We start from the raw sequence: 25,224 nt of genomic DNA on the forward strand, positions 1-25,224 counted from the left end.
AACGCCTTTTGGGGCGACTAACGGAGCGAGCGAGAGGGTGGGCCTTGCACGTGCGAAATTGCGAGGGGGTACCTCCAACTGACTTGTGCACGGCACCCTACTAACTGGTCTCTAGCGATGTGCCAAATTTGGGCACAATCGGCCCAGCCGTTCTCGAGATCTGGAAGCGGCACCCTGCACGTGCGCACGTGCAAAATGGGTCCCAACTGACTTGTGCACGGCACCCTACTAACCGGTCCCTAACCGTGTACCAAATTTGAGCGCAATCGGTCCAGCCGTTCCCGAGATCTGGAAACGACCCCTGCACGTGCGCACGTGCAGCAGCACCCCAACTCTGGCACATGTATATGCAGTGCCTAGTGGGTGCCTACCTACATGCCAACTTTCAGCGCAATCGGCCAAGTAGTTACCGAGATATTGCAACAATTACAAAACGGACACCTCTTCGTTTTGCACGTGGCACGTGCATAGGGGGTCACCCACATGCATCAGGAATAGTCCAATACTTGGTAGAAGGAATGAAGCTACCCTACAAAAATTACCGCGTGTAAATCGGTCAAGTGGTTGCTGAGATATAAGCCTCGCAAAAGCGTGACCACGGCCGGCCGGCCGGCCGCTCATACTCAGAAATTTCCGTTAATCTAAGGAAAGACTACGCTCGCTACGCTCGCTCCGTAATTATTTTTGATAGACATGCTTAAGTTATGAAATCATCTGAAATGTTTGTAAAGTTCCACGATACGGATCTAATATCCTGCTATGCATCATGACAATTTCTGGTCAGGTCATGTCTTCGAACAATAGGCCAAATTTTTCAAATGACCTTTAAAGATCAACTTTTGATTCATTCGAAGCGTTTTGATAAGAGGAACACGAGGCTGGTAAAATTAATTTCAAGCAAGTTTTAAGCTAAAAACTTTTAAGTGTTTGTGGAAAAGCAATTGGTTTTCTCATAATACCGATGGTGGCAGTTGCTGTTATTTACGTGCTAAGCCGTTCACCTTAATTAAATCTGACAATATTATTCAGACAGCGGTAAACGAGCTGATTGTTGTATTAGGTTAGGCTCGGTCGATTTCAGAGTGGGAAGGATGACAGGAATTAGGGGGAGACAGGGGGCCCGGGCGGGAGTCCTGGACCTCATGCTCCGCTGGGGCCGAGCCCATCACGTGGGTTGGATTGCCCTGACACATGGATAGCCCTGGGCGGTGTTTCACGGCCCCGCGTTGCAGCACGCTGCGCTGCGCTGCTGCATTGTTGCGGCGGTTGATATGAATTCGGCTCCACGCTAGCGTTGCGAGCTTCCGAGTCTGTTGATGTTTCCATGGAAATTGGAAACCCAATGCACCGGTGCGCGCAACGCACCCTGTCCAAGCAAAATTTTACCACCGATGACCTCTGGTGCCATGACCTCTGGCTCTAACCCGATATAAAATTGGCAGAAGTATTCTTCTTCTTCTTTTTGCTATTTTTGACGCTACTTCGAATGCCACTTAAATGTCCAAAGCTGAGGTATAAGATTGATGCTCAATCCCCATTTCCCCTCCAACAGGGCGTGAAAGTCTAAGGCATTCCTGTGGGGCACGGGCTAACAATGAGTATCTCATAATCATTGTGGCCAGGCCATGAACATCTACTGCCATTCTTTAACACCGGTTTCGCTGCGCTGAGCGGTGGCCGTCCCGTTTGTTGGATTCTACAGCTGGCTGGCGGAAAGCGTTACCGGCCGCCCGTCCACCGCCCGCGGGCCGGACCGAGCGGTCCCGCTGACCCTACCTGACCTGATGCCGGCGCGATACGGGACAGGCATACGGAGGTTCGGCTCAGCGGAGGCAGCGCCCACTGGTGCCGGGGACTTTTTTAATAGACCTACTGTACGCTAAATCGGATTTACCGGACGGAGCTGCACACTGGCTTGTAAGTACAGGACGATTAAAAGCTATATTGGCCTTCTATTGTCCCTAGTGAGCGCTAGTTAAGGCTGTGACACTATCAAACTAGCCCTTTCTGTCCGTGAGCAGCAGTTATTCACCGTCCCCAGCCGCCCTCACCGGTACGGTGGAGGCCACGCTGATGGCTGCGTCCCACGCGTCACTCAGCACGGACGGCTCCTGCTCGTGGAGGCCGTGCATCACGGCCGGTGCCAGGCGGGCCGCGGCGGCGGTCACCAGTAGAGGTCGGCGGGAACAGAGTGCCGACAGCAGACCAAACCAGACCCGGCGGACCTGAGGGAGGGGTACACGGCGGGTTAACACAGCAGACCAAACCAGACCCGGCGGACCTGAGGGAGGGGTACACGGCGGGTTAACACAGCAGGCCGAACCAGACCCGGCGGACCTGAGGGAGGGGTACACGGCGGTTCAATAGACAAAGACTGTCCAGACTGTCCACTTAACTGACACTAACATAAATAAATAACTAGCCTTTTCCACCTGTCCCCGCCGTTAATAGGTCTCTGCACCTGTCCTGTCGGCAGTGAGCCGCTCCCTCCGGTTCCCAGCCCACTGCCTCGTCACCTGCGGGTGTGCATGTTTGGCCAGCTTGGTGAACTTGCTGTTGGAGATGAGCTCGGCCAGGGGCTGGTCGGAGACGGCCGGCGGCCGCGCCGCGTCTCCGTCCGTGTCTGGGGGCGGCGGCACTAGCTCGGCCACCAGCCGCAGCGCGCCCAGACAGCCCGTTAGCAGGCGGACGTAGCGCGCCTCCAGCTCGTCGGCCGACATCGCGCTGCCCGGCACAAAGACACATATTGAAAACACACACAGCCAGGGACAAAAACCGGCCGATATCCCGCTGCCCGACACACAGACACGCATTGAAAACACACAGCCAGGGACATACAACGACCGACATCGCGCTGCCCGACACAAAGACACGCATTGAAAACACACAGACAGACAGGGACACCAACCGACCTATATCGCGCTGCCCGACACAACACATTGAAAACACACACAGACGGGCACACAAGTACAACGGCCGATACCGTGCTGCCTGACATGAGCAAATCGCATATTGAAAACACGCTAGACAGATATGGACTTTCATGACGGCTATCTGGTACACATTTGGTGCAGATTAGGTGCAGATTTGGTGCGGATTTGGTCAAATCAGGTTCAGTGTGTTTCTTAAAAGCTATTAGTTTGGGTTGCACAGATGCTTACATACCTCATTTTTCAAATTGTCAGGCATCATTATTTATTAAAACACTGAAATAAATTAATGACATATAAAGATATTTATTGTAAAAGAGCTTTGGTGCAGATTTGGTCAAATTAGGTGCGTTCGCCAGATGGCCCGGCAGTTGTTTGTTTATTGGAGCTTTAGGGCGCGCCGAGTGCTAGGGTCATTTTTGAAAACGGCTAATACGTACATACAGCCCACCGCTAAAGTAATGTGCGGTTTTACCAATCTCAACGAATGGCTTTGACTTTGGCAATTTTTTTTTAATGCGGAGTGATCGAAAAGAAGACGTCAATAGATAAAGTTGCAGCTGCACGGGTGACGATGCACGTATGCTACATTCAAAGTTTCATTGCAGTCTGGCTAATCGTTCCTAAGCTTCAGAAGCAGAACATACCCATGACTGAAACCGCACAATACTTCTGCTGTGGACTGTACATCGGTTGACATAGCGCTGCCCAAAACTCACACATATTTAAATCCACACATATATGGACATACGCAATGACACGCAGAAATACGCGCGTCGCGCATACGAGTACACATGGTTACGGAAACGCATACACACGGATAGGCGCCGACACATCAACGAGTAATGACGCGCTATAAATAGACAATAGCACATGAGCACGCAAGCAGGCACGCAAACACAGTCGCCCAGACACACACACACATATGTCGGAATATATTGACCGGCAGACGCGCAGCCGGCGACGGCCCGGCTTTGTTTGGAACGCGCCGTTACATGCACACAAAGGGATCCGATGTGTATTAGGTCAGGGACTGAAATGGAGCGACCGGTCCCGTCCCATTCGTAATGTGCGCGGTTATAAGTGGCACTGCCTAGCTATCGCACTGAAAGTACAACATCGGCAGCCTAGGTAGCGTTAGTGGCCGTTTCACACGCCCCAGCAGCTGTCGCACCTGCAGTCAACAAGTCGCAGTCACCGGCGACCGCAACCGTCGCTGGCAACTTCAAAAGCTGCTACGTATAAGACAGCCACAATGAAGTGCCGCTGCATCGCTTCAGCGAAACGCAACTCTAACTGACGGCGATTTTTCCCAACACCACCTACAATATGAATTTGGATCCGTTACCAACGTTAAAGCTGCTGATAGCCCGGGTAAAACTGCTGATAGGCCCAGCTAAAGCCGCTGACAGTCACCGCTTATCTGATAGTCCCACCCTCCCAGCTGAAACCGCTGATGGCCCGCGCTGTGACTGCACTGCTACTCCCAAGTCCCAGCTGTGAATTCTGATAGGCCCCGCTGTGGCCCCTGGTTAGTTCCGCTGTGACCCCAGATAGTCAGACAGCTGTAGTCGCAGCTGGTGGTCCCAGCTAAAGCCTCTGATAGTCTCCGCCTTCCGTGACATGTTCGTACCTGGCGTCCGAGTAGGTGTGGGGCGTGAGTTCGTACAGGCCTTCCCGGATGTGGTTCAGAACACTGGAGTAGCAGAACTTGACGACACCGGTCTGTTTCTCAGCGGCCGGGAACGTTCCCTGGGGAATAGAACACTGGTTACTGGGTTTGGCTGAACGATATGGCCATGGGGGTCAGTCCAAAGATCAAAACCATAGATTTTTCGTGTTGAGCCGTCATGCGACCGGAAGCTAATCTACCAGTCAATGTAGTAGCTAGCACGCAAAACAGGCAGAAGAGATTAGTTACTACCGAAAAGGCATCAGAAGCCCACAGTAAATCACGTGTTTGGTGCAGCCCATCTCCAAAGCAACGCGAAAATACCACTCTGTCCTAGGTATTGACTATTGTTCGACATGGATCATTCAGGTCCATTGTTCATTAACGTGGCACCGGGTACAATAATGGTCTGGGGCCGCCAATCCTACTATTGACGGCCCATATGGCCTCGAGCCACTCAGTAGCACAAAGATCAGCTGTCCTTTCGGCAACTCCCTGACTAATAAATGATTTTACTCATTAGATACTCGTACATGAAAGCCAAACATGGGATAAAAGCAGGACATTGTCAAATTAACCAAGAGGCGGCTGATCAGCTGAACTCCTCCCTTCCGCCCCCTCCGCCCGTCGGTAAGTTTGTCGATCGTTGCCGAGGCGCTCCAGCTGCGCCGTTGCCCCCGCACCGTCCGAGCCGCCCCACCGGCCGCCCACAGCGGCGCCCACCTGGAAGGCACGCCGGGCCGCCGAGGCCGCCGGCGGGTGCGGGTCACTCTGGCAACACAGCCACGTCGGCACCAGCTGGTTCATGTGCGGCGTGGCGGCGCGGCGCACGCGCGCCAGCAGTCGCAGCAGCGCCACGTGCGCCAGCTCGCGCACCCGGCTGTGAATGGTCGGAGACGGTCAGCCACTTCAAACACAGCCGCACCCCGACTGCACGACAGTCAGCCAGCAGTACAGTAGTGTGACACTGTAGTACACAGGGACTAACAGTACACACCAGCCCATAGATAAGCTTCCAGTTTGAATTGAATATTCCTGTAGCATATCGCTGAGAGTCGCTGATTGTTGCCTTACGTCGGCTGCCGTCTGAAATGAAGCGGCAATTGGCGGCGGTAAATTGGCCGTGGCGGGAAGGTGGGAGAACGGGCCCCTTACGCGGCAGAATGGTAGGGGTACGAGTACTCTCACAGCAGGACACCCATCCGTGCCTCCCACAGCTCGCGTCACGACTCACTTGTCCACGTCGGTGGCCAGTTTACGGTAGAGCCGCGGCCAGAAGGGCACGGCCGCCCTGACATCGTCCAGCTCCAGGGTGTCGCTGAGCTCGGCGAACTCCTGCACCGCCTGAGGACAGACGCCGCGGCCCGCGCACCGCCGCAGTGAGGCCACTCATGCCTGGCTGTGTGTCAAACGAGGTGGATAACGCCAACATTCATCCAAAAATAAATAACAAAGATTCCAATGCATACCTTAGCCTTGGTGATGGCGTCCTTTTTCTCCATTTTCTTGAGGAGAGCTCGTAACTGGCCGGGAATGGCCACGCCCCCGATAGTGACGTCATCCAAGGCGCCGCCCACCGCCGCCGGCACATAGCCCAGGTCGGAGAGGGCACTGAAGCCGATCAGCGGCTCGGTGCCCAGCCGCTGGGCGTGGCGGTCGCTGCTGGATGGCTGCAGCACGGGCCACCAGTATAATGTCAAGTCTGACTAGTGGTGGCAGATGATGGGTCACAATCTGATAAGCAGATGACTACTGCTGTGGTGGCTGCATTAGCGTCGCCACGGGGGGGGGGGGCAAGCGGGGCAGCTTGCCCCCCCCCCTCACCTCGGACTGGGCACCCCCTGAGATTGATACAGATCCGATGATATTTAAGAGTCGGGAAAATGGGGGAGGGTACCTTTCTGAGAATACCTGTGAGGTCAGACTCGGTTGGAGGGTACAGTTCAAGCCAGAGTCGGAGTCGTAGTCGCCAAAATCTTCACGATTCCGACTCCAAACTCGGAAATGTCAATGCCGTGATTCATTCCATGTTCCTAGTTGGTTCTTTATTACATTTTATGGCCGATTTTCATAAGGTTTGAAGTACTGACACAAAATTTGCGTTCAAAACGTGACACTAAATCTTCGGGCCTTTCTCAACTATTGTCAAATGTCTGCGACCGACTCAAGTACCGTTAAAGTGCCACAAGGCTCATGAGCTTGCTTTTCACACAGGCATAGGCGGCGGAACGGGAAGGGGGGGGGGGGGAAACCGGGGCACCGTGCCACCTTGATTTCAGCATTTCAACATTAGCCCTATGGGCGTTTCATGGAAAGAATGGGACCAAAAGTCGGTTGTGCCCCCCCCCCCCTTAATTCAAGGTGTTCCGCTGTTACTGCACACAGGCTCCTTAGGACCTCCACTGAGCTCTAAGAAACCTTCAGAGGGCCCAAACCGGCCTCTGAGAGTCCCACTGGTGTCCATATTCTCTGAGGGCCCATACAGGGATCTTTGGGGACCTTACACATACGTAGACCTCTGAAGGGCCACACGGATCTTTGAGGATACCTTCGAAAATTTATGAGAACCTTAACTGGCCTCTGATAGTTCAGCCGAACCTTTGAGGCGACAGACTTTGCCGAGTCCAAGCCGGCATCTGAGGGGTCACAGCTGACGTGTCCCTCTGAGGGTCCCAGCACATGTTTCTTCCTATGTAGGGTCCTTTTGTCCCTATGTAGGGTCCTTAGAGATTCGACACAGACCCCGACAGTTCACACTGTTACCCGAGGGGTCCAGACTCACCCTGGGCCTAGTCTCTTAGCACCCGCCGCCCACACTTGCTTCTGAGGGCCCCACCTTGGGCTCTGAAAGCCCTAAAGCACCACATACACGTAAATATTTGGGGTGACCAACGCCGATCTTCGGGGTCCTAAGCAGATCTGACGTAGAAGTAGCGAAATTATTCCAAAATTATATTATCAAAACTAAAAGATTCCAGAACCAATAGCATCCAGCGGCGGACGGTGGGCCGGACGGTTCGTCGTGTCGCCTGGGGGTAGCAACTTTAATTTCAACCAGCGAGCGGTGGGTGTGGCGCGGCTTGGCGGTGGTCAAACAGACTTGTTTTCATATTATGTTGTGTTTTTTATGTAATACTCATGTTTATTTTATACTGATTGATTAAGAGAGGTGCTTTAATTTAAGATTTTTTATTCTTTTGCACCAATCTTATAATATTTTTGTGTATGTTTTGCTCATTTGTAATGTTGAAAATAAATGTGTATGTGTATGTATGTATGTGACAGCCCACACTGACCCCGAGTGGCCTAAAATGGCCTGGAAGTCCCAAGCCTATCTCTATGGGATCCCTTGCCGCTATGTCGTGCGAAACTTTGGTTCCGTTAAACATCTTTTCTTCACGTTCTTTTCCTGCAAACTCGCGTAAGATTATTGTGCAAGCCCTTGTCCTATCGATCATCCGATAGTGCATGAGCGTGTATGGGTCGTGTGGTGCAACGCAGATGTCTAGTGTTCAGAAAGTAGTTAATTTTTGTGCACATGTCGTCAGCGGCCGCAGGCGTAGTGACCACATCTCTGACGTCATACGGCATCTAGGCTGGCTGCGAGCAGACGAGCTGGCAGAGTATCATGCTGTCTGCACTGTCCAACGAGCAATCACCTCTGGCACTCCCGAATACATCAGCCAGACAATCGGCCCAGCAGTACGCGAAATACACGAACACGACACGCGAAGTGCGAGCAGACTCACGCACCCGCGAGCCCGATCTGAGACGGGGACGCGCCGACTCTGTATCAGGAGAGTTCAGATGCTGAACCGCACCAGAATAAATCCGCACTCGGCATGCTTTCGTGGAAAGGTGAAACATGCAATCCTCTCTAGAAGCCAATGAAGATCATGTTGATAACCTATGTCGATAAATATCGCCCATGCTTTGTGACCGCCTGGGCAACCCACGTCTCCCAATGTCAGATGTTTTATCATATGACGTGTCTGGTGAAAGGCCACGATTGTTGTGGATCCTTGGCAAATAAATCTGAATCTGAATCTGAATCCTCTACCAAAGATTGAAAATAATTCTTACTATGTGAAAATATTTGTAAAATTCCTTTTTAACACTAATATAGGGGCATTCCACGATAGATCGTACCAGGCCCGTCACCCTCATCTCTCAGATTTGAATGAAAATTGGTACAAGGGGTAATCATAGGCTCTAAAAACACCTACCAAAATATCAGACTTCTCAGATGAAAACTTTTTGAGTAACATTGCATAATATTTTCTAAACTTCAGATTGTAAGGGTGAGTTTGATGAGCTATAACTCAAAAACGAGCTAAGCAAGCAACAAACGGTAAACAGCTTTGAACTAACGATGAATCAAAGATTAATACAGTATTTTTAAAATTGGAAAGAAAAGCTTAACATATTGAAAAAGTCGTAGTATTTTTTTAAATTGTCTATAATGGCCCTTGGGACCAAAATTTTTGCCATTTTTATTTCTTCAAAATAAACCTCAGGTCCTTTAAAATCGACGTGCAAAAAATTAGAAAGGTGTTCTTTCTATAAGTTCCTCATTTAAATGTACACAAAATGGGTTTCCGGGGGGTCGGTACGACCCCAGCTCGCCGTTTCGCCTCTAATGGAGCTAGAACCTTGCGGAAAAAACGAGCATGTGCGCCGTTACAAGATGCATCGAATGATACCACATTTTAAGGTCTCGGGTTCATTGGTGACCCCTGAGGTCATTTCAAGTGACCCAAATTACGGGTCCGGTTTTTGATAGATAACTTCGCAACAAATGGTCGCAGAGCCGCGATTTTAGCATCTTTGTGTTTGCCTAGCTCCGGCGCGTCGAATGGTATACTGTTTGTTTCGGTGAGGTCAGCTTAAGTCGCTTACCTCGGGTCAGCACACTGCCGTGTATTTGGCTCCGCTCCCCGACCGGGCGGCCCAGCCGGCAGCCAGCCCCCGGGCATCACGTGACCGCCCGAGTCCGCGGCAAAGCCAACCAGCACGGCGCTAGACAAACAGCGCCGCTACAGAGATGGTTAACAGTCGGGTCAGGCCACGAAGCTGGGTGAATGAGATCATATCGCACATCATTCGATTCGCAAGGTCTTCCCGAGTCCATTGGTAGCTTTCCCGTCTCTCTAGCTCAATTTGATCGAGAGCTATTGACGAAAAACTCTTATGACCCCTAGTGACGTACGAATGACGTCACTCAAGGTCAACAATGCAAAAGTGAGGCAAAAATGACTTCAATTGAGCTTTCAGTAACCAGTGATGTCACTAGGCAGCTTTACCACACCATTAATAGGCTCTCTTCCGAAATCACAATTCGAGACCATTACGGTGACGCAAAAAAGTACATTTATAGAAAGAACACCTTCCTAATTTTTTGCATACTACTTAAAAATGACCCAAAAATGATTTTAAGTAAATAAAAATTCAAAAAAATTTGGTCCCAAAGGCATAAAAATGCAAATGAAAGGAAACTCGAGGTGTTATATATCAAAATAGTATATATTCCAAAATTTTAAAAATGCATATAATTCTTTGTTTCAATGCAAGTTCAATGCAGTATAGCATTTGGCATTTGAATTATCCGTCTTAGAGTTACAGCCCGCCAAACTTGGGGCTGCAACGCAAGATCCAAAACATGTTATACACTATAACTCAAAAACCACTCATCTGATAAGCCTGAAATTGTTACAGGAGGATTCAGAGCCCCTGATTACCCCTTAGACCAATTATCGTTAAAATCCGAGAGATGAGGGTGTCAAATTGGAAAAAAGTGGTACGATCTATCGTGGAATGCCCCTATACTATAATACTTTAATACTTATACTAATAATCATTTTCAGAATAAAACAAATCATGAAAATGTAGCAAAAACAATGGAAAAGTGGTAGGTATATGTCCTTGACATGTCCACCTTTCCTGGCATTGCCCCACCTCACTGAGTCCATCTCTTCAGTCTTTCCAGTAATGCTACCTACCTACCTATTACACAGGCATGATGTTTTGCTATCCTCATGTTTGATACTAAAGTACATAAAACAAGCTCAAGGAGGGTACCAGTAAGGCAGACGTCACACGAGCACACATATGCTGCTGTGCATAACAGGGTGCATTCTTTGAACAGATTTCGCATGAAATTTCACGTGGAATTGGCAATCAAGGCGTTCCTTGCAGACTCCAAGCGGAATTTCAAGTGAAATCCCGTGGCATTTCACGTGAAATACAGGAATCAGTAAAGCTTGTCCGGAGCGTTATTTTCAAGATGGCGACGCCCAGTGGATGAGGAAATATGAATGTGTTTGATACAAACTGGTTCTGAGGGGGCTGTGAGGCTCATTGCAGCTGTTTTGATAATGTTCAATTTCATTTTTCTTTATCAGGCTACACTTTGGTAAAAAAATGATAAAAACAAATATTTTAGCTTTATTTAGATGCTACATTGACTGGTTTCCAGTGATTTTATTTTTTCCAATTCTTATGAATTGTATTATACCCAGTGTAGCCTGGAAATAAAAAAAAACAATGATGAAGATTTTCAAAAGAAAAATGACACTCTAAAATAAATAGGTACATGTCTTACAACTCCCAGTTTATTACATTTATGAAGCCACTGCGACCAGTGCACTGCGAAATTCTGGTGCGGACGGCAAAAAAAGCATCAGCTGACTGAGCCATGAGATTTCAGCTCAAAGAACGCACCCATAGTCTCAAGATCATAGGTCTTACCTGCACATTGTTCTTCGTACGAGGTTGCTTTTTACCACCCATTACAACACAAGTTTGTGATGCCAATGCATAAGAAATGAATACACAGAAGCAGCAGCAATGTGGTACCCACAAATAGTGGTACCTAGCTCACTTGACCTGGACTGGTTGCTGGACTGCTGACTTGGACTGGTTATGACAATCGGACTCCCACCCAACTCTCGCAATTCAAATTAGCCTAGGTTACTGTTTCAGTTTATGGCGGGCTTGTTATAAGTATCGAGTAAATCAAAGGCTACTGCAGCAAAAGATTAAAGTATGCTCAGTATGCCGAAGAAAAAAACACATTTATCTAGCTGATCTAGCTATTTAGCTATATGAATTTAAAAAATATAAAAATGCTCGCGGGTATTACAATTAGTCCCACACATAGGTCGCACAGCAGCCCCAAACTGAAACAGCAGCTGTGAATGAATGAGATGATTTTATTTGTCTCAGTAACTTCAGATTTGAAACGGTATGATGCATCCAAATATATTTGGAAGCACGATAAGGAGTGAAGGGAAAACGCTATTTTGCCTCAGTCGGATTAGGCAAGTAAAGTAATCTTGGATTAGGCTGGCTGGAATAGAAACCCGTTCGGTTGTGACTTGTGATGATGTGACCGTGGATAGGAGGTATCTTGGATAGGTAAAGGCGCCAACTACTTTATACCTACCCAATTTCGTTCCAAAATGTTTAAAGGTAGTGTGCCAGCTTTCTTGGACCGTATGGAGTTAATGGCCCAGATAAGGAGAACCGGATTTTTAGAACTTATCCATACCTTTAAAACTCATGGAAACGTCTTAAATTCTTCAAATTTTGAGTACCCCAGTGCGAAATTCGCCCCGACGGGTTGTCGGTCGTACCCCAACCACATTTCACACCACTATGAACAATAAATGCACACACTGAAATCGCTATTACCGATATGCTCATCCAATCAAGTTTCGATAAACCCGTTCATCATCATCTCCTGCGGTTTCGAACACGCCTGTTAGGTGGCTTCTGATGCTCGTCGAGGTCGGAATTTCCAAATACGCGTGGTGCGTCGGGCCGCGCGCTCTGACTTCGGCCAAGAAAAATGCGTCAGCTGATCATTGTCATTTCTGCCACTTGCGTGTGGTGAAATGGGGTCATAACTTATAAGACGGCTTTTTCATATCAATTATTTTACATAAAATCATATTTCAAACCATAAATAATGTTCGACAGCCAAATAAAAGAAACAATACCAATACGGGCTTACAGTTTAAGGCTCGACATTGTGTTGTCTACGATTAGACAGCTGATAACTCATTCCCGTATACGTCGTATGGTCGTAACACTATAATGACCTTTGCTTATTGTCACAAGTGCGCCGCATTCGCGATTGTTGCCCGACGCCTGTTTGCAGGTGAGCCCACTACAGTTGTTATACATATCTAAAAACCGAAAAACTTTTAGGCGAAAAAGGCACTATTCCAGGCCCATTTTTGATTTTTTTTTGCGATATTAGGTAAAAACAGAAGCTTCTTATAGTTCTTATCCTAGGAAAAATAAAATGGGAAATCTTTCAAAGGTGGCACACTACCTTTAACCCGCGCGGCCGTAGGGGGAGGGGCCGAAACGCCCCCTCCCCCAACGGGTGGTAGGGTCCACCGATAGCCCTACGGGAGTAGTAAAGGAATCTTGCCACGGGTGATTGGTCGGTCAAATATATGTACAGGTCACCGATGAAAACGCGCATATGTATACTGTAATCGGACGAAACCTAGCACCAAGCATTCCCATTTAGGGTAGCCTGGGGCAAGACGCCCCAGATAATTTATTTTGCTACATAACTTTTGTCCCACATCACCTGGAAGGCCAAATTTGTGCTAATGCGTTCTTTGGACATTTTACTTTAAATTCCACCCCTCAAATTCATTCATTTATGATCGGACTCCCAGCTAGGAAGTGATTTGTGAAGGAACTGCAAATGGGGCATTTTGCCCCAACCCTAGGGCAAAACGCCCCACGGCCTGGGGCAAGACGCCCCATACTCTAGATTAAAGATTAAACATGCTAGTTGCAGGGATGCGGAGCCGTGGAAATTTCAGACGGCTCCGGCTCCGGCTCCGGCTCCGGGGGAAAAATCGGCTCCGGCTCCGGCTCCGGCTCCGGGTGAAATGTCATGGCGGCTCCGGCTCCGGCTCCGGCTCCGAGTAAAATGATCCGGCTCCGGCGGCTCCGGCTCCGGCGGCTCCGGCTCCGGCTCCGGCTGGCCGGCTCCGCATCCCTGGCTAGTTGACTAAATCTTATATGAGAGGCCCGTTAGACCTTGGGAGGCACGGCACTGAAGTTAGCACCTTCCATCCTGTCAGGTGTTCAGCTATGACACTATTGTATGTACAGGTTTTTCACCTGCCTCATAAGGCCAAATAATAAATTATTGCAATGCAAATGTTAACGAAATACTTCCTTTGTCATTAATTTGCTGAAAAAGGTACATAAAATTGCATAGAAACTTACTGTTCGCCAGCAACCGAACATTAGGAAGTGGGTAGTCGGAACCAAGATTACTTTACTACGGTCGGAACAACACATGAGGTAAAACGCCCCATGGGGCTTTTTGCCCCGTGAACTACTGGGGCGTTTTACCCCATCACGTAGTTTGGTCAGAGAACAACGCCTTGCACTCCAGCAAGACATAATTTAAAACGGACCAACCCAGCATTATAAGCGCTAGACAATAGTTGTTCAAAATACATAAAAGTCGTTAACCTGATGTAAACCATAAAAGAACGCCATGATGCATAATCTGACTACAAAACATAAAAATCACTCCAAAACAAATTTTTGGCTATATCTCAATAAAGAGTTATCACAATATCTTTCCAGTCTGCTCATATAATAATCATATAGTGCACGTTTTATAGAAGAGAGAATGTTTCCCCAGAACCTTGCCAGTTCCGAGAAACATCGGTGAGGCGTTTTACCTCGGCGGGGCGACTTGCCCCGGTCTACCCTACGCCATTCGTTGCGTTTTCGCAACGCAAGTATTGAGAAGTGTGTAATGGCGGCTAACCGATGAGACAAGTTTCAGCGTGGTAGCATGGTTGTGCGCATGATGCTACGCAGTTACGTCTGCGTCAAGATACCTATAAGAAACGTCTGCGTAGCATCATGCGCAGACGTATAAGTACTAAGTCTGTGCGGCCGGTAAGTTACTGCCTAGAGCTCCCAGAGAGAAGTCGGAGGTCTTGTGCATAGGTGTAGGAACAGTGGGGAGGGGACGGGGGGGGGGCGGTGGCCCCCCCCCCACTTTTCATAGTGGGGGGCCAGTAATGTTAACTGGCCCCAGTAATGTTAACTGCCCCCCCCCCCACACTTTTTGCCGAACTTTTTAATGTATTTGTAGGTATCACCCCGAAGAACAAACTTGACGGTTCTCTGGCCTGCCCTTCCATGAATACCTATTTCCATTTGTGCTTCATCGTTATTGAGTGCAATTTTCCTCCACCCAATGAAAGGTAACTTTGTCAAAAGCAATACCTAAGTGGCAGCTTAGGGGCAGCGCGCGCTGCAAAGAGAGACAATACTGGCGCAGCAGAATGCGTAAACGGCGCCTAAACTAACAATTTATGTTAGGTGGCCTTGCATTAGTTGATCGGTTACTGGCATAGGCGTAGGAACAGGGGGGCAGGGGGCAATGGTCCCCCACTTTGGAATGGGGGCCAGCAATGTTAACCCGCGCCCCGCTGGGCTATTCAGCCATACGCGCCCTGCTGGGGGGGGGGGGCAGATTCTGCCCCCCTGTCTAACTTCCGAACCGATGGTCGTAGAAAGACGGGGAAAACGGCAATCGAAAGCTCTCAACAAGGCGGATCTTAAGAGCCCAAATTTTTTTGCTTAAGTAGGTCAGAGGTCAGGTCAAGGTCAGGTCAAGGGTACAAAATGCAAGTTTCTACAGTATCGGCCTTGCACCGTAGTTGCCGAAGAATAGACTGAGACTGATTGCCCAAAACGTGTTCTTAGACTACCAAGACAATGTTCGTTGCATACAATGTCATTCAAAGGTCAAGGTCAAGGTCAGGTCAGGTCAGGTCAGGTCACCAAAAACAAAATATAGAAAAGGGCATGTGCGACACATGTTTTATGGGTCATTTTACTCATAGAATTCAATAGGCACACTCCATAAGTGATATGGACCACCTCTGGATGAATTTCAGGTCGAGGTCAGGTCAAGGTCAGGTCAAGTGAGGTCAAATTTTGAAGTTGGTTGTTAAGGCCTAAAAAGGTGTCTATCTGATGCAGTTTTTCACGGCGAATCGAATGGTGCTATTTTTGTTCCCGTACGAGGTCTAGAACTTCAAAAAAAAAAATCATTTTTCAAAATTTTTGTGTGTCGTAACGTCATAAAATTTTGAATAACTCCCACATTTTTGAACCGATTCTTCTAAAAATTTGTATGTAGGTGCACATAGACCGCTTCTCTGACATATATTCCGGTTTTTTCGATACACTCAAAATTTTGGATTTTATAATTATTTTTCCAAAAAAGTCAGTTTTTTTGAAAAATTTGGGCCAAAATCAAAAATTTTCAAAAAACCGAGATAGCCATTTGATAGAGAAAGTAGAATCACGTATAACCTTTTTTGTTACGTCTTGATTCCTTTAAAAATGAGGATGTTAGCGGCGTTTGAAATTTTGCCGTTTTTGAGGCGAAAATGACGAACATGACGTCACTAAAACGTCAATTTCTCAAAAAATTTCCGACGGATTTCGCTCAAATTTTCAGGGAACGTGTCAAATTGATGTATGATAAGGTACTGTAAGTTTGAAATTGCTGGCGTAACGCGTTTAGAAGTTATTGGCGAAAAACGGGAGGGGGGGGGCAGATTCTGCCCCCCCCCCAGCGGGGCGCGGGTTAACTGCCCCCCCCCCACACACACCTTTTGCTGACTTTTCACTTCTCACGTTTCACGCTCGCTCGTAATAAAAAAATGTTTTTGGATGCTTCTGGAATTCGCATGGGTGCCAACCAGTGGCGGATCCAAAGTGGGGTCACATGGGTCATGCCCCCTTGGGGCCTGGGGGCACCACAGGTCTTCCAGGGGCACCACCGACCTATCAGGGGCACCACAGACCTGGCAGGGGCACCACCGGCCTGTCAGGAGCACCATCGGCCTAGCAAGAGCACCACTGGTCTGCCAGGGGCACCACAGACCTGTCAGGGGCACCACAGGTCTTCCAGGGGCACCAAAGGCCCTTCCAGGGGCACCACCGGCCTCGCAGGGGCACCTTGGGCCTGTCAAGGGCACCACGGACCTGTCAGGGGCACCTCAGGCTTGTCAGGGCCCAGGGGCACTACAGTCCTTTCAGGAGCACCACAGGCCTGTCAGGGGCACCAGAAGCCTAGCAGGGGCACCACAGGTGTGCCAGAGACTCCACAGACCTGCCAGGGGCACCCACTGGCCTCGCAGGGGCACCTTGGGACTGTCAGGGGCATCACGTGCCTGTCGAGGACACTTCAGGCTTGTCAGGAGCACCACAGTCCTGTCAGGGCCCAGGGGCATCAGCAGCCTCGCAGGGGCACCACCGGCCTCGCAGGGGCACCACCGGCCTCGCAGGGGCACCACCGGCCTCGCAGAGGCACCATGGGCCTGTCTCTGGCACTTCAGGCTCGTAAGGAGCACCACAGTCCTTCCAGGGGCACCACAAACCTGCCAGGGGCACCTGCGGTCTAGCAAGGGCACCACAGGCCCGCCAGGGCAAAAACAAATAAATAAAAAATGAAAATAGGTCACCACCAAAATTAAGTGGCCGAAATCAGTTGAGGTTTTAATTTTGGGTATAGGTAGGGGCACTACTTCGATTCATGACCCTCCCCTTGGAGTTTTCCTGGATCCGCTCCTGGTGCCAACGCGGCTGCGGAGGCCAGGGGGACGCGTCCATGAGATTTTATTTCTGGACGGGAGTCTCCCCGAGATTTTGGTCGATTTTGTTTTCTTGACACGTTTTTTTTTTAACCAAATTGCGCATGCTTGCGAAAATAAAGTGGCCGAAATCCAAGGAGAAAATGGATTTTGGGGGTAGGTGAGGTTTTGTGCCTCTGGGAGCCTGCCCCCCCCCCCCACTTTCGAAAACGTTCGTACACCTATGGTCTTGTGAGTGATGACGTCACGAAAAACAAGATAAATACTAAATAGGCTAAGTGCTAATAATATCGTAATGAAGATTGTGTAAACAATTTCCGTGCAGAGTCCCTACAAAACAATAGCTTAACCCGGCAGGCGGTGGGCCTCCCTGCCACCTTCCGCGCGGTGGCGGTGGGGGCATTTTTGCCCCCCCCCCCTCGTATCTCCGAAACTGCTGGACGGATCCGGAAAATTCAAACGGCGTTCGATCGCCCTGTCAAATTTGTTGAAAGAAACCAAATTTCATTGACCTCGGGGTCACCGATGACGTCACAGGTCAGGTCAAAGATAAAATGTTTCACCGTTCACGGGGCTTCTAGGCAAAGCGCTATAACACCGAGTAAAACGCATTTTGTCGAAAATAAGCGATAAGGCGTCAGTTGTCTAGTTATACATATGATGCTATTAGAGGTCACTGGTCATAGCAGGTCAGGTCACAGGTCAGATCACCAAAGGTCACCAAGCGTCACCTCATGAACCCAACTTTACTAAGGTTGTGCGATGCATGTTTTATGGCCAGTTTTTCATTTCCAACTCGATGGTATTGGTTATAAGACCATCAGGTAGGTTTAGGTCACTTTCTGGTGGAGGTCAGGTCAAGGTCAGGTCAAAAAGGTCAAATTTCGAAGTTGATATTTTTGCATAAAATGGGTATCGATTCGATGCAGCTCGTCACGGGGAGTCTAATGATGTTTTTTTTTTTGCGCTACGAGGTCTAGAATTGCTAAAAATTGAGTTTGAAAATTTGACGTCATCAATTTTTAACAGTTTTTTTTTCGCTATAACTTGGCCAAAAAAGAGGTATTGATCTCAAATTTGGTATGCGGATAGAAGGCGGTAGGGAATATCACATATATTCCGTTTTTTTCGAAATTCAAAAAACGTTTTGGATTTTTCGGCTATTATATTTAAAAAAATATTTTTTTTGATTTTTGGGGGTCAAAATCCAAAAAATTCGAAAAACCGAAATGGCAGTTTTGTAGTCCTCTTGATTCCACACCGTTTATGTCTGGACCATTTTTCTGTATCTCTAAAGCTGTAGGCCTGACAGCTCTTCCCGCGAAACCTTTTTTTGGGTCGAAAATGGCAAAAATGACGTCACTCTGACGTCATTAGCGGCCAACCTATCATAGCCTTTGGAAAAAAAAAATTGGTCACCATGTGCGCTAGCTATACCTACTCCCGGGAGGGTACTGAAAGTTTGGTGACGATCGGCGCAGCGGTTCTCGAGATATACCTAGGTATCGAAAAAACTAAGGGGGGGGGGGGGCAAAAAATGCCCCTACCCACCACCTGGAAGGTTAATGCATTTTGTTAAGAAATCATGCTGTAAAAGGGCTTGTGACTATTTTCAAATATGACTACGGTCGCGTTGCGACTTGCGGGAACGCAACAAAGGGCATCGGGAACTTTGCGAAAACGCAACGAGGGGCACATTGGTAGGGTCCTAAGCGGAAGTATGAATATCAACCATAGACCCCACTCGTGATACGCTGTGGGTTCTTTCTTTCTCTCCCCATCTTCCTTCCTCTCTTCCTCGTTCCCCCAACTCTCTTCCTCCCTACCTCCCTCTCTCTCCTCTCTCTCTCTCTCTCTCTCTCTCTCTCTCTCTCTCTCTCTCTCTCTCTCTCTCTCTCTCTCTCTCTCTCTCTCTCTCTCTCTCTCTCTCTCTCTCTCTCTCTCTCTCGTTTTGTAGCCATGAGGGACGTGTATAGGTAGGTGTTAAGTGCAAGGTGCGTTTGCACGTAAAATGTCGCGACATATTTCACATTTACTGCCTCAAACAGCTACAAACACTCCTTTCTTTTTCTCTCACAGATTATCGGGCTGTTCGTTCACTAAGCAATGTGTTTCCATACATCTGAAAATCGCATAGTAGGCAGGAAGAGGACCTGCATCAAACGGTCGGCGATCAGTGGCGGCGGCGGAATAGCGGGTGCGGGGGGTGCAGCTGCACCCCCATCGAAAAACATGGGGCGCAAGCAAACATATCTTTTTGCACCCCGAAAATCTGTGCAAGGGGCCCGTCGCACCATCCAATACATTTTCTCCTGAAAACCAGTGATCGGGAAACGAACACTGATGTGCAATCATCCGGAATGTCCAATTATGGTCAGGAGCTCCCTGCAGTCCCCATGCTAGTCTTTGGGGCCCCCACACCGGCTAGAAGTGTCCCGAGCCGCGTTTGGTGCTCCATGCGGCATCTGAGGGCCCCCACGACGGCCTCAGAAGGCCCTTTTATGACGATCTCTGAGGGCTCCCACGACGACCTCTGTCCCCTGGGGCCCTACAACGGCCACTAAGGGCCCTCATGACGACCGCTGAGGGTCCCACAGAGACTCCAGGGCCCCCAAGGAGACTCCAGGGGTCACGCTGGTCTCTGATGGCCCCATGACGGCCTCTGAAGGCCCTTACGATGATCTCTGAGGGCTCTCACGACGACCTCTGTCCCCTGGGGCAGGCTGGGGCCCTATAACGACCACTAAGGGCCCTCATGTGGCGCAGAGGGTCTGCCCAGACCCGCGCTGCCCAGCGCACCGCTAGCCCGGAGGCGGTTGACCAGGCTGACCCCACTGACCTCGCTCTGCGACCCGACTCGGTCACGCCACAACCGAGAAGCGCAAGCCTCGACGCAAGGGCACCTGGCGTCATTCATGCTGTCTGCAAGAAAGGTGATTGGTTCGCTGCCCAGCCGAATCACGTGGTTGGGCATCAGTGGCGTAATCATGAATTTAGTTACGAATCTCCTCAACAGATGGCTCTGACCGACGATTTTAAAATACGGAGTGATCCAGAGGTAGACAGCAAAAGATGAGATTGCAACCAAAAGATCTCGGCACTTGTAAGCTACATTCCAAGTTTCATTGCAGTCGGACAAATAGATCCTAAGATACAGATGCAAACCCAATGCCGCCACGGATACCGTACATTACTTCAGCGGTCACCTGTACCTTCTACCCTACACAGTGATCGTTCGCTGCATAATGCATGACCAGTGCTTTCCGCGATAACTTATTCTCAGACCTGCGATAACGATTAAACGATAAGAAAGGTTTGCGATAACGATAAACGATAAACGATATTTTTTTTTCAAAAAAATTAACAGCGATAGCGATAAAACGATAAAACGATAACGACAATTGTTTTTTTTAATAGCGATAACGAAACGATAAACGATAAAATGATAACGATGATTGTTTTCATACAGCGATAACGAAACGATAAACGATAAACGATAACGATAATTGTTTTTAACAGCGATAACAAAAGCGATAAAAAAAATACAGCTAAAATAAGTGTACTTAAAGTTTATTTGCAGTATATACTCAATACTGGATCATACAAGTAAAGAAAAAGGACAAAAACACATTTTAGTCAAGCTCAGCATCTGTTTCACATACTGTCACCCGGCATGCATGTCGATCGTCTTCCATTTTTCCATCATCCCGTTTTACATTTTATCGTTTATCGTGTATAATTTTTTTGTAACTTGCGATAAGTGGATGAGCGATAATTTTGAAAATTTAACGATAGACGATAGGTAACGATAATCGATAATCGATTATTTAACGATAATCGGCGCCGGGCCGGGGGGGGGGGTGTGTAAGAAACAATAAGAATGCTCGTCATAGCTACACCGATTGATCGACTGCCTTGAAACTATCAGCGATTGATAACAGCAACATTATCTGTAAAACGCATATCTCGGAATCTTAATATAGGTGACCTAAGGTCAGGTCAATGTTGCGGCCTCTCCATTTTACCTAAGTCAATGGGAGAAAATTGAAAAGCGCCTGTTTTGCACAAACGCTATTCTAGACACTCTCAAACATCGAGATGTAGGTACGATTGACACACTGAACCGGAAAATAGCAACTGTGAGTTGTGACCCCTCGGTATGTCCCCGAGGTCATCTCAGGTCACGAACAGTTTTTCAGTTTTTCTAACAGCTAACAGTTTTTTTCGCTAATAACTTCTGATAGAGGCGTGCTAGAGCGCTGAAAACGCCTTAGATATGTTTGGCTCGACGTTGCGAACCGACTGATATGCAACATGACCTTTTACGGTCAGGTCATGACCTTGACCTGAGGCCAAATTTTCAAGTTGACCTTTCAAGGTCAAATTATAGTTCATTCGACGCGTCTCGACAAGAGGAACACCATGCTGGCAAAAGTAATGTCATCTCTTTTGAGTCAAAAGCTATTGCCGAAAAAACGTTTCTCGTGAAAACGGCTATTTTTGGAGTTTTTGCCCTCTGGAGGCTAAACCGTTGACCTGAGGTCAAATCTGAGGACATTACTCAGAAAGGTCTTTAACCTTCGCCCGCACATGCCATTTTCCCATCCTAGAACGCACATGGGGGGGGGGGGGGTGGTTGCCACCCCCCCGCGCCATTTCGTTCCTGTTGGAGATAGAGCTTAGCAGTAAAGACCAAAAAGATTCTTTGGGAAGAGACGAATCCAATGATACCTAGTTTTACCTTCTCAGGTCAGTCATTGACCTTCCAGGTCAGGTCAAACTAAAAAATGTTGCTGTTTTGGGTCACCGTTGGATATCAAGTGCGCTGCTTATCAAATACCGATGTCGATGCTGTTTTCTGGTGCCAAGCCAGCTAGAACCTCTTTGTCACACTATCCGACCAGAATTTTGCTGCTGAGGTCATTTCAGGTCAAGTTAGGTCAAGGTCAATTATATGTGTTTGTATGTCTGTGTGTGTCTGTGTGTATACTGATGTGTGCACCGATTGTTTTTGGGTCCATATCACATGAAATCATGATCTGAGAAGCTTTTACCAAAAATGCAGTCAAAAAACTTCACAAAAAGTAAATTCAGCTTGCCTAAAACGCAATTATCTTAGATGACCTAGGTTGACCTTGACCCTGACCTTGACCCCTGTACATCGTCGAACAACATGTTCCATGATAGGTGGGAGGTAAGACTGGCAAAAAAGGCCGAAATCAGGGTGTCAAAATCTCACAAGGCCCATGGCAAACGCAAGATGTTGAGAATTGGCCATTTGGGTCATGACATGACCTGAAAAACAAGGTCATATCTCCGAAACCAAAAATCACAGAAACTTGAAATTTTCAGTGGACATCAAGAAAGGATGGACGAGCAGCTATACGAAAAATCAGCCTTCTAGCTCAAAAAATGTTGAGTGCAGAGCAGAAAGACTGCCTGGGGGGGTGGCAACCACCCCCCCCCCCCCATGTGCGGGCGAGGGTTAAAAGGGCTATCGAATGCGCTTTACTGCGGTGCTGTAGCTTTATCGGTTCCCGAGATAGCCGTCGGCAGTTTCCAAAATGTTGAAATAGTCAAAATTTTACCTTTGGTGACCTCTGGTGACCTGACCTATGACCTGACCCAAAAAATGACCAGGTGTTTTCGTCCTTATTTTGGACGTTCTTTCGATTGCCGCTTACCGCGTGTCGCTACGTGGCCAAGGAGCCGAGTTAGAAGGGGGGTGTTCAGACACCCCCCCCCCCCGGCCCGGTGCCGAATCTCAGAGCACCGGCCCGGCGCGGGTTGACAGCGAAGCATTGTTTATCGTTTATCGCTCATCCTATCGCATGCGGAAACCACTGTGCATGACTACGGTCCCGCGCTTTTCAGATAAATAACGCAGCATTTACCCATCATCGGTCATGACCAGTCACTCTGTATTGAACTGATCCTTAATCACACCTATGTACAAGCTGACCTCCACACTAACGATCGAGTACTGTCCATGGACCTCACCCAACCAGCGGGTAGGAGGCGTCGGTCGCTATTCCGCACATGTTGTTGGCGTCCTTGTGGAGTTTTAAGTAGCCGTACTCGCCCCAGCCGGGTCCCCACGAGTTTTTGATCAGCCAGTAGGTGACCAGCTGGCCGAAGTAGTCCTCTGAGCCGAAGCCGACCACCTCGACGGCCAGCGTGGGCCGGTCGGTGCTGCAGTGGTTCACGTGCAGCACGCCGCCCGCGTACAGCTGGAACGCCGTGTGGTCGGCGTCGATGCGCGCCGCCGTCGGCCCCACCGTGGCCACCACGTACTCGAGCTCGGGCTCGCTGGCGCGCGACGTGAACCTCCAGTCGGAGATGTGTGCGACGCCCGTGTGGGAACGGCAGCTCTCCCAGTCGCCGCCGTAGTACCGGTAATCGGCGGCCTTCGATAGGCCGTCGCCGCTGCTGGAGAGGTACTCGAACGCCTGCTCGGCCCGCCCGGCCGTGCAGCCGTGTGTGCCGTAACTGCGGGAACAGTGAGTGGGTATACACTGAGTCAGAGTTCGACGGCGGGCCGCACGAGTTTCAAACATTTCTGCAGGACACTTTAGGGAAAATTGCACGCCAGCTATATATGTGTCACAATATGCGATACGGCGACCATGCAATGTTTTGATATTTTTCAGCATCTGCTATTGTACCCCGTGCCGGCATTACCCTATTGTATTTGTATTGTATTGAACAATCATGAGCGATCCACATTCTGAAAGTGCGTGGCGATTACTGCTCAGAATCCGTATCCGCGGTTACTAATCTAAACATTCACAGCATTCACACACTCACTCACGTCAGAGCACGGACAGAGACACCTTCGTAGTACCACAGGTACAACTCACCCACCCACCAACCCGTTGGTCAGCGACGATCAGTTGATGCCCCGTCCACTATCGCGGCTTTAACAGATCGGGCAAAGGGGGCGGGGGACAGCTGCGACAGCTGAGTTGGAAGACTGTTGAGTAGAGCTGCGGCTCGATGGGCGAACCGCCGCCTACCCGTTTCCAGCCGTGGTCGCGGAAGGTGAAAGAGGTGGTCTTGCCTGGAGTGTCTCTCCCGGACAGCGCTGTTTGTGACGAACATGGTTGCCAATTCCTCGGGTTCGCCGCGCTGAATGGCTTTGTGGGCGATAACAAGGGTTTGATAATCAGCCATATGACGCGGGGACAACCACCCGAGCTTTTTTCGCAGGTCAGAGACATGGGCAAATTTACGGCGACCGAAAATGACTCTAGCAGCGAAGTTCAAAATTTTTTGGAGACGATCGAAATTTTTTTGGGACCCGTTGCCATAAACTGAGAGGCAGTACTGGATGCGTGAGATAACGAGTGCTGTCACGAGCGTTCTAATGATGCCATCCGGGAGACTGTGGCGCGCATGGGAGAGACCGATCAATAGTCCCGTACACCGGCGGCTGAGTTCGGAGACGTGAGCGTCCCAGGATAGAGTACTGTCAAAAGTGACGCCCAGGTTCCCCACCTGCGCGCACGGCTGCAACGCTGCGTCACGGAACGATACCCTGAAATCTGGCAATTTGCGTAAATTTTGACGACTGCCGAAGACAATGAGCTGTGTTTTACTGGCGTTGACCTTCAGGGCGTTAGCGCAGAACCATTCGTTTAGTGACGCGAGCGAAACCTCCATGCGCGAGATGAGAACTCCAAGGTCCCTGGCAGGACCGCTAACCAATACTTGGGTGTCGTCGGCATATTGAAAGACTACTGCATCACCCGCGTACAGCGATAAGTTGTTAGAGAAGATGGTGAAAAGTAACGGCCCTAACGCAGAGCCCTGGAAGACACCCATGGTATTAGGAAGAGGCCGAGACAGCACTCTACTTCCGGACCCATTTTTCAACGACACGCTCTGGGTGTGTCCATGAAGATAGGCGGCGAACCAGGAAATTTCGATACCGTGCAGCATAAGTTTTTGCATCAGA

At 49.1% G+C, this 25,224-nt stretch overlaps 2 protein-coding genes across 2 annotated transcripts in view; both read right to left on the reverse strand.

Annotated features, from left to right (window-relative positions):
- LOC122363946 (E3 ubiquitin-protein ligase listerin-like) overlaps positions 1-11,736 on the reverse strand; it is a 29,822-nt gene extending 18,086 nt beyond the window's left edge. The window contains exons 1-7 of the mRNA XM_043333818.1: positions 11,350-11,736; positions 6,072-6,272; positions 5,837-5,946; positions 5,326-5,482; positions 4,564-4,682; positions 2,517-2,724; positions 2,052-2,225 (exon numbers count right to left, since the gene is read on the reverse strand). Of these exons, the coding sequence (XP_043189753.1) occupies positions 2,052-2,225; positions 2,517-2,724; positions 4,564-4,682; positions 5,326-5,482; positions 5,837-5,946; positions 6,072-6,272; positions 11,350-11,391 (1,011 nt within the window). The 5' untranslated portion in view covers positions 11,392-11,736. The remainder of the gene's footprint in view (positions 1-2,051; positions 2,226-2,516; positions 2,725-4,563; positions 4,683-5,325; positions 5,483-5,836; positions 5,947-6,071; positions 6,273-11,349) is intronic.
- Positions 11,737-20,821: 9,085 nt separating this feature from the next.
- The window catches only part of LOC122363944 (procathepsin L-like), a 43,375-nt gene continuing 38,972 nt past the window's right edge, over positions 20,822-25,224 (reverse strand). The window contains exon 4 of the mRNA XM_043333813.1: positions 20,822-23,756. Coding sequence (XP_043189748.1) covers positions 23,264-23,756 — 493 coding nt within the window. The 3' untranslated portion in view covers positions 20,822-23,263. The remainder of the gene's footprint in view (positions 23,757-25,224) is intronic.

The sequence above is a fragment of the Amphibalanus amphitrite genome, unplaced genomic scaffold, assembly GCF_019059575.1.
Source record: "Amphibalanus amphitrite isolate SeventyFive unplaced genomic scaffold, NRLGWU_Aamphi_draft 000648F_arrow, whole genome shotgun sequence".
Classification (NCBI taxonomy): domain Eukaryota; kingdom Metazoa; phylum Arthropoda; class Thecostraca; order Balanomorpha; family Balanidae; genus Amphibalanus; species Amphibalanus amphitrite.